This window comes from Capra hircus, chromosome 3 (genome assembly GCF_001704415.2).
Source record: "Capra hircus breed San Clemente chromosome 3, ASM170441v1, whole genome shotgun sequence".
NCBI lineage: Eukaryota > Metazoa > Chordata > Mammalia > Artiodactyla > Bovidae > Capra > Capra hircus.
Window position 1 is genome coordinate 104,705,930 of NC_030810.1, and position 12,117 is coordinate 104,718,046.

At 57.7% G+C, this 12,117-nt stretch overlaps 1 protein-coding gene across 1 annotated transcript; it reads right to left on the reverse strand.

The window, feature by feature from the left end:
- Positions 1,611 to 11,802, reverse strand: THBS3 (thrombospondin 3). Its single transcript, XM_005677404.3, has 23 exons — positions 11,623 to 11,802; positions 10,419 to 10,625; positions 9,525 to 9,781; positions 9,317 to 9,419; positions 8,472 to 8,498; positions 8,187 to 8,269; positions 8,047 to 8,098; positions 7,765 to 7,913; positions 7,274 to 7,414; positions 6,956 to 7,033; positions 6,432 to 6,584; positions 6,113 to 6,223; positions 5,913 to 6,020; positions 5,477 to 5,636; positions 5,025 to 5,143; positions 4,836 to 4,888; positions 4,358 to 4,551; positions 4,016 to 4,194; positions 3,858 to 3,906; positions 3,482 to 3,678; positions 3,066 to 3,238; positions 1,994 to 2,133; positions 1,611 to 1,909 (listed from the first exon to the last, which is right to left on the reverse strand). The coding sequence occupies exons 1-23, from the start codon at positions 11,699 to 11,701 to the stop codon at positions 1,851 to 1,853; spliced, it is 2,871 nt and encodes a 956-aa protein (XP_005677461.3). The 5' UTR covers positions 11,702 to 11,802; the 3' UTR covers positions 1,611 to 1,850.

Genomic DNA, 12,117 nt, shown 5'->3' on the forward strand with positions numbered 1-12,117 from the left:
GCCGGGCTCTCCCGCCCTCTAGCGGTCACCGAGAGCTTCACCCGGCCTTTCCGAGAGGGCTGAGGGGCTACCCGGGTCAGGGGAGAGGAGGTTGGGTGGCACTGCCTAACTGGGGGCAGAAAGAGACTGGAGAGAGCAGGCCCTAGCCAGGAGAGGCAGTGGCTTGGACAGAGAAGGGGAGGAACACACTGTATCATCGATGGAGGGGTTGGGGGTTTTAGGAAGGGGCTCAGACCTGTCGCGGAGCTGTCTGGAGGAAATGGCGCTAAGTGGGTGGGGTCCTGAGTTATGTGGAAGGGGCACCCAGGTATTTGGGCGAGGACATCGGAATGTGGGAGGCGGAATGGGGCAGATTAGTTACGCATTTAGGAAGCAGAGAATAGGTGGGGCGACAGATGGTATTTAGGGGCACGAAACTATCCTTCGGAGAGCAAAGTGGCTTTGGGGGCAGGTATGCACAAGGCGGTGGGGTGGTGCAAAACAGTGTATGAGGGTGCGTGATTTGGGAAGACCAAATTATATTTTGAAGGGCAGACACACGTGGGACCGAGGAGTGTTTGGGGCCACAGCGGCGCACGTGGAGTTATCCGGCCCCATTCGGAGGTCCTGGATTGCAGTCTAGACCGACAGAAGCAATTACGTCCGCATTAGGAAACAACTGTTAGTCCCAAAGAACATAGATTGCGAAATGAACTTTAAGAACACTTCGGTGCGGCGGGATTGGAGTGAAGCCGGAGGAGCAGGACCGTAGCTCTCAGGGCCGCGGGGCTCCGCCGATTTGGCGCGGCTTTGTGCCGCGGCGGGACCCGGGGGCGGCCTCGGGGCTGGGGGCGTTACGTCATCGCGCCGGGGAGCTGGCAGAAGAGGCGGGGAAGCCCCCCCCCCTGCCCCCGCAGGCTAGAGAAAGCGCGAGTATCTAGGTGGGCGGCCCCAAAACTTCAACCCCGGGCGTTGCCAGGCAATAGCCATTCAGTTCGGTTGCTGGGACACGCGTCACCATGGCGACGGCTCCGCGCCTAGCAGTCTGAGTATTTAAAGAGCAAGCGCGCGCAACGCCCGGGCGTCGGAAAGCGGCCTTCCGGGATATCGCGGTCTCCCCTTTTCCCTTTTTCCCTCCCCTTACCACCCCCTTCACCCTCTTCTGGGCGCCAAGTCTCTCTGGCCTCCAAGGTGAACCCAACTCCCCAGCGCGTCCTGGGTTCTCGGGCTGGTCCGGCTTCCAGCGGTGGAGAGCGGGATTCCGGGCCCCGGGCGGGCGGGAGGGACGGGACGCGGTGCAGTGTTGTTCTTTCCCCCGCCAATATTGCACTCGTCCCGGCCTCCGGCCCCCTCGGCCCCCTGGCCTCCCCCTCACCCCGAACGGGGCAGCCCCAGCCCTCCTGGCTGTCGATCCCGGCTGCTCTTAGACTGGAGTGTCGCCGCTGCCACCGTGAGTAAGTGGGGCTGGGAGGACTTTAGCCATCCTCCGACCGGCACCCCATCCTTCACCTAACCCCCGTCCTCCCTCTCGTCCCCGTCCACACCTTCCTCTCCAAACTAGATCTCTAACTTACATTCTACTAGTCCTCTCCCTGCCCCGGAAAATCCCTAAAATAAGTAACTGCACTGGCTTAGAAAAGAACTGAAACTTTATGGCAATGTGCTGTTATCTTTCCTGGGGTTAGTGCCTGAGAAATACCCCCTTGAAAACTTCCCATCTCCTGAACAGTGGGGTCACCACCCCTCTGGGGCTGAACTCATGGGTTCAGAGGAGGGTCGATGTTTAGCTGAGGGGCTGTAAATTAGACTCCAGGATGGACCCCAAGGCCCGAGGGTCTAAAATCAGGATTCTGAATCCAGTGGCCACCTCTTCACACTCTTCCCTGAAGCAGCTGCCTCCGGAATGGCTCAAAGTCCTCGGGCACTGTGTCTGAGAAAGGAGATATGATTAGTCAAGATGTGACTCTCCCGTGAGGGCACAAGAGGTCAGGCTGTTCTCCGTCTAGAGCCTCACCATTGCATCGATACTGGAGATTGGACCAAATGATGTTTTCTTGGGAGAAGCAGAATACACCAAGACGCCCCCCTCGCATGGATGTGTCAATGATCACCCCAGAATCGGCCACTAGCTGGGGACCCTCATAAAGCTTCACCCTGTCCGGGATAGGAGTGTCCATTGGTGCTAGGTGCCAGTGGGCACTGCGCCACCATGACCCAGCCCTGTTCATCCCCAACCCCCCTAGGGCTCACCGGGCCTGAGAGAGAAGGGAGGTGGGGAAAAGGGAGGAAGGAAAGGGGGGAAAGAGGGGTGCTTTTCTCAGGCCTGGGGCCCCTGGCTCTTTGTCCAGCCCCCTTTGCATCTCAAAGCACCAGCCACATTCCTAGCGAGGATTGGGTTGCCATGACGATGAGTACAATGGGCTGGGGGGTGAAGTCACCCGCTTCCCAGGCTCTAGTCCACCCCCACCATCCCCTGCCCTGGCGCCCCGCAGCCCCAGGCACCTTAAAGGGGAAACCAACCCAAGTCCCTGCACTCTGGGCTCTGGGCCATTTCCCCTCCCTTCCCTGTCATCCCCACCAACTAGGAAACGCAAAGTTGTGGACCAGAGCTGAACTGAGAGGCCTCAGCCTGGCTACTAAGAGATGCAGTGCGGAGTCTGGGCTTCCGTTGGCTCTTCTGTAAATGAAGATCCCTTCCAGTCGGACTCTGATGAGGCAGGTTCTGGGCTGGACCAGTGATGAGGTGGATTGATGTGCCTCTCCACAGGCTGGCCTGGGCTTTGGAGGCTCCCAGATCCACCCTCATTTTACAGAGAGGGAAATGGAGCATGGCAAAAGAAGGGCTTGCCTAACATTGTTTATAGGTCCTCAGCAGCACCAGAGCCCAGGCTGCCTGATGTTAAGAAGCAAGCAGGGCCAGGGCAGCTAGTCTGGTGAGAGGGGAGGTAGAGAGAAGTGGTTCCAGTCCAGGCCCATGGCACCACAGCAGTGAGTAGAGGGGAAGTCACGGGTGAATCCCAGCTGGAGAGGAAGGAAAGGCTGGGTGGGCCTGGGGTCTCTTGGGAGGGCTCAGCCCCTCCCCTCACCGAATATAGCCAACTTGAGGCCGGTGCAGCAGCTGCCAGCGGTAGGAGGTCTTGTCACGCCAGCCCACATTCCGTGGATCAGTCCACAGCAGTCGTACCTGATCAGGAGTATTGCCTGTATGCCACAAGGCGTTCCTGAGGTGCTCACCTGGGCCAGACACTGATGTAACTGCCTACGGGGCATCAGCAAAGATAGTGGGTCAACCATAGTCCCAGAGGAAGGGAAGACAACAGGTTGGTAAGTGCAGGTGGAACAGGGAGTCAGGAGAATGTTCTGGAGCCCCAGGGAGCCCACCTCCAGGCCAGATGTCTGGGTAAGAGGCTTCCCCCTGCTCAGGCGGTGGGGGCGGCCCCAGGGTTGGTGGGGAGGCTTTGGGAAAGGGCCCTGGACTAGGGAGTTTGGGCGGCTGTGGGACCTTGAGCTGTAGCCCCGGCTGGGCCACAGCCCGGAAAGGCGTGGCCTGCCAGTAGGTCTGCTCTGTTTGCTTCCACATGACCACGTAGAAGCGGCCGCTGTCCTGATAGCTGAAGAGAAAGCCTGCGTAGTCATCGTCGGTCACAGTGTTCACATGGAAGGTGCCTTCAAAGTCCACACCGTTGAAGGCTGTATATCCTGGGGGTGGGTGGGAGGGGAGGTGGGATCAGTGGCGGGGTAGCAAAGCTGCTAACTCCCGTTGTGGGGTGGGGGTGGGGTGGGATGCCCAGTGGGAAGGCAGTGGCCCATCCTCTGCCTGTAGGACCCCCTCCATTTGGAAATTATTGAAATTGCTGAATTGGGTGCCCCTTACATACCAACTGCCAGGCCGGGGTCACTGTTCATGGTCTGAACAATTTCCATGCCCTGGTGGTGTGCAGTAAAGACAAAAGCCCTGGTTCCAGTGCGCTGCCCTCCCCAGGCTCTGCCTACTAGTCAGGCCTGACAGCACCCACCCAGCTCACTGCCCTAGTACCTGGTTGAGCACGACCCAGTTGGGGTCAATCTGAGCATCACCCTCAGGATCCAGGACCACGGTCTGATAGGCACGAAAATCCGTGAGGGTTACCTCTGCACTTTCAGGACACACATCCAGGGGGTCTGCCACCGCATCATTGTCAAAGTCATCCTCACACACGTCACCGACACCATTGCCTGGGCAGGATGAAGCCAGGTGCTCAGGGAGGCCCTGGCCACTGCCATAGCCAACACCACCACCTCAGGCCTCGAGGTGTCGACCTCTCTCCCCAGCAAGGTTTGCCACCTCTCCCTGAACAAACCCCACAGCAGTTCAGTCCTCTGGCGAGGCCAGCCTTACCATCTGAGTCCTTCTGATTGGGATTGGGTACCAGGCGACAGTTATCGGGACCAGGAGGCACGTAATCCGGAACACCGTCATTGTCATCATCCCCGTCACACTCATCTCCAAGTCCGTCGTTGTCTGAGTCCAGCTGGGAGCTGTTGGGCAGCTGTGGGCAGTTGTCCTTGGTGTCCTGATGTCCATCCCCATCACTGTCCAGAAGAACAGGAACCAGATAAAGGCTTTTGAAGGTACCGTATCCTTCCCCACTCTTCTGCTTAGGAGTCTCTCTGGGGTATACCCTCCATTCGGCCAGAACCCTTGCAGTCAGCCAGATGAGGTGGAGGTTCAGCAGTAGGAATGGGAGGTAGACTATGGGTATCGCCTCCTGCTCAACAGTAGTGGAGAGTTAAAGTTGGACCCTAGAGGGGATTGAGAACATGCTAGAGGAAGCCAGGGTTTCCCCTGAATTTCTATCTCTTGGCCCAAACCCTACCTGTCTTCATTGGTGTCACAGGCATCTCCCACTAGGTCACTGTCTGCATCTGTCTGAGAGAGAGGGACCTGTTCTCACCATCTCCTTTGGAGAATTCTAAAAAGGGTGACCTGACCACTTCCCATCCAAAGGGCTGGGCTTCATCCGCCAGTCACCCACCCCTTCCTTGCCCTCTCCATTCCCCTGTACCTGGGTGGGGTTACTCATTTCAGGGCAGCTATCGCAAGCATCTCCCACCCCATCCTCATCCCTGTCTGTCTGCAGGGGGTTGGGGACTTTAGGGCAGTTGTCCAGTCCATTGGGGATGCCTGGAAATATAATGGGGGTTACACAGGGTCACCGCTAGAACACAGTCACACTCTTGTCTTCTAGGTTGGTGAAAGTCCTGGGCTTTGTCTCCCATCCAGAGAACAGCGGGTCAGGAAATCTGCTTGGAGCTCATCTCATCCTTTTGCCCACTCCTGGCCTAACCCCACACCCTCCTTCACGTGCCCACTGACATCTGCCACAGGTAACCTCTCACCCAGTCTGACTTCCCCCAGCCATCACCCTTCCAGAATTCTCAGCCTGCCCGCTTCATTGCTACCCTATCTGGACTCTTCATGGGGTTCCCAGCCACACCCCCAGCCCCAGGCCTGCACCGTCGCCATCTACGTCGTTGTCACAGGCATCCCCTTCCCCATTGCCATCTGTGTCTTTCTGGTCATTGTTGGGAACGTTGGGGCAGTTGTCACAGGCATCACCAAATGAATCTGTATCTGAGTTTTGCTGGTCCTTGTTGGGGAACAGCCGGCAGTTGTCCTGGGGTGGGAGGCAGAGAGTCAGGCCACCTTGCCCCATCCTTGTCCCTGCACCCTGTCTACGGTCCCACTCCTGTGATGGTCCACTGCTGTGGCACAATCCCACCCACCCAACTTCCCATGTCATCCACGTCATTCTGGGTACCAGGCTTATGCCTCCCTAATGTGGAGCTCTGGGGCCCTTCCTTGGGAGCTGCCAGTGGCCAAAGGGGACGGGGTTATGGGATAAGGCAACAGTTGCCGAGGAGCTGGAAGGGGCAGGACATCTAGGCGCCACCTCAACGTTCTTTATGCCGTCCCCGTCGGCATCATCATCGCACTGGTCCCCCACGCCATCGTTATCAGCATCTTCCTGCCCAGAGTTGGGTGTCAGAAGGCAGTTGTCCTAAAGGTCAGGGAGAGGAAATGGCTGGGTGAGCCCCGTTCTGCGCCAGCCTGGGGTGCCCTGCCCGCTCACTCGCTCGCCTGCCCCCGCACCTGCTTGCAGTGTTTATAGTTGTCCATGCAGGGCAGTGCCTGGTCCGGGTAGCCATCGATGTCCGTGTCGGGCCCACACACATTGCCATTCCCGGCCCAGCCCACGTTACACTGGGGCGACACAAAGGGTGGGGGTTAGTGGTCTGGGCTGGCTCCCCACACCCCACCTTCTTCAGGCTCTATTCTTACCAACCAGTTTCAGGGCCAAGGCCCACCTCCCGTTCCTGCACAAGACCCCATACCAGTCCCTAGGTGTGGGCCTTAGCCCGACCCCTTTCCCCAGATCCCCTGTTTCTTCTGAACCCTAGGCCTGGCTCACCGAGCAGGACACTGCACCGTTGCGTTCAAAGAGACAGTGAGCGTGGGCGTGGCAAGGGCTGTGGGCCGGGCTGCGGCAGGTCCGGGCCGGGAAGCAGCCCTGGCTCTGGTTACCCACAAAGCCCAAGCGACATGGACCACACTTGAACGAGCCCTGGGAGGAGGGAGCGAGGCAGTGTCTCAGGAAGGAGGGTCCGCCCACCACGAGCAACATTATCCCCGTCCCTCAAGGCGTGTAGGAGGGACCCTCAGAGATGACAGGCCCAGTCTATCACTTATCTCCTTTAGTTCTGTCAACCTTTCAAGGAGAGTAAGAGCCCCATTTTTCAAGGGAGGACGCTGAAATGCAGTAAAGGTAAATAACTTGCTAAAGGCTAGTGAGAGGCAGAAACAGAATTCCAAAGCAGGCCGCGTGGCACGCCTACCATGCAGAATGTCCTGGGTAGAAAAGGAGGGGGGAAGCAGGAAATCTGAGGAGGGGGTCGCACTGCCCCACCACCCATGCGTGCAGAGTGTTCAGCTCACCACAGTATTGGTGCAGATGGAGTTTGGGTCGCAGCCACCATTGTTACCATCATTGCACTCATCGACATCGTTGCAGACCTGAAGGAGCAGACTTGGGGTAGAACCAGACTTACTCTGGGTCTCCTCAGGCATAGAAGAGAGCACTTGTATGGCATTATCTGTGAACACAGACATGAAGGCCAGACCCAAGACCAAGGCAAAGCTGGCAGGTAAGCCAGGAGCCTCATCCCGTTTATCCCAAGGGCTCGACATCGAACCCTGAAGCGCTCACCCCTGCAAGGCCCAGATCTCTTGTCCACGTACTCTGCCCACCCTGACCTGTTTGCTGGCCCGGGCGTAGTCAATGCCCACACCAGACACCCGTGTGCCTTTGTAGCCTCGGGGACAGGCCTCACAGTGGAAGCCAGGCATGGTGTTGATGCAGCTGGAGCCCGGGAAACAAGGGTCCGCGTGAGCACACTGGGGATCAGACGAGAAAGAAGGGGTCAGGTTCCTGCCTGTGGTCCTGGCCCCCGTTTGCGGGCCTCCCCTCGCCCAACTTCGCCGAACTCTGACCCCACCCTGGCCTCCTGTGGGTTTCCCCCGGCCGGCCCTCTCCTCTCACAATGCCCCTGCTGAGCTCCTGACTCCTTCCCTGCATGACCTTGTAGTCTTTGTCCCAGGCCTGGCTCCTTCCCTTCTCACCTGTCTATTTTGGTCTCCAACCCCAGGTTTCTCTGCTTCTGACCAACATTCACCCCACCTTCCTGGGCCTCTGATAGCTCCCTCACCCCAGCTTTCTATGCTCTTCCAGAAAGGGCCCTCTTCACCTCATTGATGTCTGTGCAGTGGGTACCATTGCCCTTCAGGCCAGGAGGGCAGGGCCCACAGCGGTAGCCGGGGTACTCATACACTTCCATGCAGTCCACGCCTCGGAAGCAGGGGTTGGGGCTGCAGTGAGAACGCTGTTCGTGGAAGCCTGGGGGGTGGGTTTGGACACAGTCAAAGCCACCCAGAGGTCACCATTTCGTTCACCAGAAGTGGAGGCTAAAGCCCTGGAGGTGGGGAGCACACTGATGAAATGTGGAGCCCTCCCCTACTCTCCCACTCACCGCACACCTGACACTCCATGATGGTGTTTCGGATCAGGGACATTTCTTTCACCTGGTAGACAGAAGGATGGGGAGGAGTCAGCTCTTGGCACCTGCCACCCCACCCAGAGTCAGCGCCACCCTTCACCAGCCCAAGAAACCTGGTCTCGGATGTCATCCCGCAGTTCCACAAGGATCTGGTTGAAGAGGGTGAGCTGGGTGACCAAGGCCTTGGTCTGCTCCCCTGTCAGGGTCCAGGGTGCAGAGAGGCTTAGAACTGGGGCACCAGCCCTGACCCCTCTCTGGGTAATAAGCCGGGTGCTGCCACTGTTGCCCACCCCCCACCTTTAAACCCCACCCCATTCCCAGCTGAAGAGGACTTCATTTCAGGCTGCTGTATCTCCTCCCCACCCTCAAGCCCCTTCATCTTGGCATGGCGTACTCACCTAGGATGGAGTGGAGTGCATTGGTCACTAGAGAGGACAAGAAAACACAGAGGGTGGAGATGTGAGGAGGGGCCTGGCTGGTTGAGGAGAAGGAAGGAGAAAAGGGCTGGTGCCTTGAAATAAAGATGTATGAATGGCAGGAGGGCAGTGGTGATGGGCCAGCCCCACCAGCTCCTTCCACTGGATGAGGGTCCCTCTAAGGGAGCTGCCGCACAGTCAAGGCCCAGATCCTCCTGTTCCCAGGCATGGTTGTGGCAGAAGGGATCCAAGTGAGAGGTGACCGGTGCAGGGCCAGGGCCCCAATACATTCCATTTCCTCCCTCTCGAGCTTCTACCACAAGAGCTCTTTGAAAGATCTGGGAGAAGTGGACATTTTATTTACTTAAGAACCTCTGAGTATCCTTGTCAGAGAGACCAGGCAGATGAGAATGCTTAGGGAAACTGCTGGTAGGTGACAATGCCAGTGGGAACTAAAAAAGTCCCTTAGCTCAGTCAACTGAGAAAGACCCAGCCACAACCTTCCTTGCCCCCACTAAAAGGTTTTCGGAGTTATACTTTTTTTTTTTTTTTTTTGGATCCTTCTATTTTTCTGGCCACCCTGATAGGCAGGATGACCTTAACAGAGATTTTGTTGAGCCGTGCCTCCTGGGAATGTATTATTTGGAGATCACAGAGTCAGAGGTGAAGGGGATTTGGGGTAACAGAGTCAAGAAGCCCCAGGAATAGATGAGGAATAGGTGAGCCAAAAGAACTGTTGCTAAGGGGAAGAGAGGTCAAGAGGATGGAAAGTATCAAAGATGGCAGGACTGGGGCCCAGGATGCCCACTCACAGAAGCATGTGTTACCTGCAGTGTGGATGGACTCGTCTCCCTGGAATGGACACTCACTCAGGGCTCCAACCCGGGCCATGGACCCGCCCAGAATCATTTTCATGGATTCCACAAAGCCCTGTGGGGGGAGAGAAACATTGTCACGGAGGAGAACCTACTAACTCCTCCTCCCACCGGTGCAAACTGTTGACCGACACTCAGAGGGTCTTCCTTTTCTGCTCACCTGCATCCTCAAATAAGCCTTCTGTCCAGTCCTAATCTCCAGCCCACTGACCTCTGCTGGAGGAATGGGGGCCAGTGCCGGCAGTCCAGCATGCTGGTCGCCCAGTTTGCAGTCCACATAGAGCTGCAGGGCAGGGCTGGGTTTGGACGGACCTCGGAGTCGCAGGAGAGCCGTGTGTGTGCGCCCGTCAGCCAGGCCTGCTTGCTGGAGGTTCACTGCATGCACTTTGCCATCCTCCCGCTGGTACCGCACCAGCACTGCCCGGAAGGGGAGGTCAGTATGCGCACTGTCCCCATCCCCTGTCTCCCAGCTGAGCCTTGGATCAGTTCTTCTGAATACCACATCTCTAGGGCTGTCAGTGCTCACTCAGCTATGTATCTCTCAATACCTTGTACATAACAGGTACACGAAAAATGGTTTTCAAATTGATTCAAAGACTAGGACTTCCTTAGTCTTCAGTGTCATCAGATCACTCTGTCCTCTATCCTTCAGTGTTATCAGATCGACCTATCCATTACCACTCTATTATGCCATCTGACTACATGAGGCCACTCTATCCCCTGCTAGGATGGCAACTGGTTCCGTACCCCCTGAACTGTTCCAGGGATCTAAGAGACCTCTATACCACTGCTGGGGCACAGAGACAAGCCTCCCCTCCCCCTAGACATCCCACATCCAACTCCCCACACCCGCAGATGCCTCACCCCATTTCTTGGGTGCCTGGCCTCCTGAGGCACCTCCTAAGCACAAGGTACCCCTGGTGCCTGGACATAGCCTGATGGGTCCTCAGTCCCCAGTGGAGCCCAAGGAGAATGAAGAGGGCTCTGAGAATGGGGATGAGGAAGAGTGTTCAAAGGGGTCACCACTGCAGGAAAGGAGATGCCCACCAGTCACCTTTGTTGATCTTGCCGACGACAGAGGCCTCCAGCCATCGTGTGTTGTCCTGGCGCGAGTAGAGGCCAAAGAGGACACCACCCTGCTTGGGGGGCAGGCGGAAGGTGGACAAGAGATAGATGTCCCCAGTGGTGAGCAGGGCTGTCCGGATCTTCTCCACCACAGCTATCATCTGCCGGGACTCGCCCACTGTCAGCAGGTCGATCACTGGCCAAACAGGGATGATCAAGGTCAGACCCCTGTTAAATGCTAAGGCCCGCCCTCTCCTCTGAGCCTTCAGGGGTGGGGCATCCGTTATCCCCACCCCATAGTGTTCACTGCCCCTTGAAATCCAACCCTTGTTGCTATCAGAGGACAAGGCATTGGGCCTCCCTTACTGCCACTCTGGGAACCAGGAGGCCTGAGGCTCACTTGAAAATAGAAATAGAACCCCACAAACTTGAGATGCTCCCACCAGGTGGCGCAAAGGAGTCACTGCTGATTTCCAGCAGGAGAAGCACCTGGTGCCCACAGCACAGAAATGGGAAGGCAGTTTCTCTTTGCACCGCTGGGTTTGGCTCATCCCACACTCTAGTGCCCCTCCTCCCATCCTGGGGGTTCGGCGCACTCGGTCTAGATGAGAACAGCTGCCCACTGAAGGCTGTGACCCTCCTGCTGTCTGGCTTTCTCCCACAGGAACGTCGGACCCAGCTCCTCTGCCTCCTGTGTCCTGGCCAATCTGTGGTTTCCCTTCCAGCCAGTAAAGAATCTGTGCCTGTGTCATCTGCTCCAACTACCTCTCCCACACCCACAGGCCCATCCCACCACCAGACCTCCAGGAGAGCCCAGACCTCTTGCTCCCCACCCCCATCCTGTTCTTAGGCAGCCAGGAACCCAGGGGTGAAAGAAGCCCACCTTTGAGCTGCTCTCCCAGACCCTGGGGTGCCTGGGGATGCTCAGACACCAACCCAGCCAGGCAACCCTAGCTAGCATCCAGCCCCTGAGTCCTCTGCCCTGGCCTCATGCTGACCCTGGCCAGCTCCCACTCATCCACCACCTTCCAGTGTCAACTCCTCCCCCACAGGGCCATAATTTCATCAACTCTTCCCTCCGATTCAATTTCAGAACTCTGCCCTCTCCTTTGGCCCACATGTTCCCAGCTAGTCGGCTGGGGGCAAATGGGGAGGAGGCAGAGAAGGGGCTAAGAGGATTGGTACAGGCTTACCCTGCAGGTCCTGACTGGCAGATGAGAAAGTGCAAAGGAGGAGAAGAGCCAGGGCCCCCCGAAGTTCCTGTGTCTCCATGCCGCTCAGCCGGCTCACTACCCCTGGCAGGCAGGCGGCTGGGAGGGGAAAAGGCTAGGCGGAGAGCAGGAGCGGGGGGCGGAGGGACTGGAAGGGGGAGTTGAAGGGGGGGGCCCGGCAGGCGGTGAGGGGGGGCTGAAACAAAGAGCTGCCAATCACCCTGGAGACATCCCCAGCCCTGGGAACCAGGGACACTGGGGAAGAGTCCTGGAGGCCTCCTAACCTCCTGCCTCTCCCTAATGGTGCTCTCCCCCAGGTGCCTCCCTTTCGCCGCATCTCCAGGTATCTCGCTGTTGGGGGCTGCTACCGAATGCTACTGTTTTCTGGAAGCCACAGTTGGAGAAGGCAGGAACCCTTGGCAGGGGTAGTGCCAGACAGTGGGCATTATTCCACAGCTGGCATGAGAGAATTCCAAG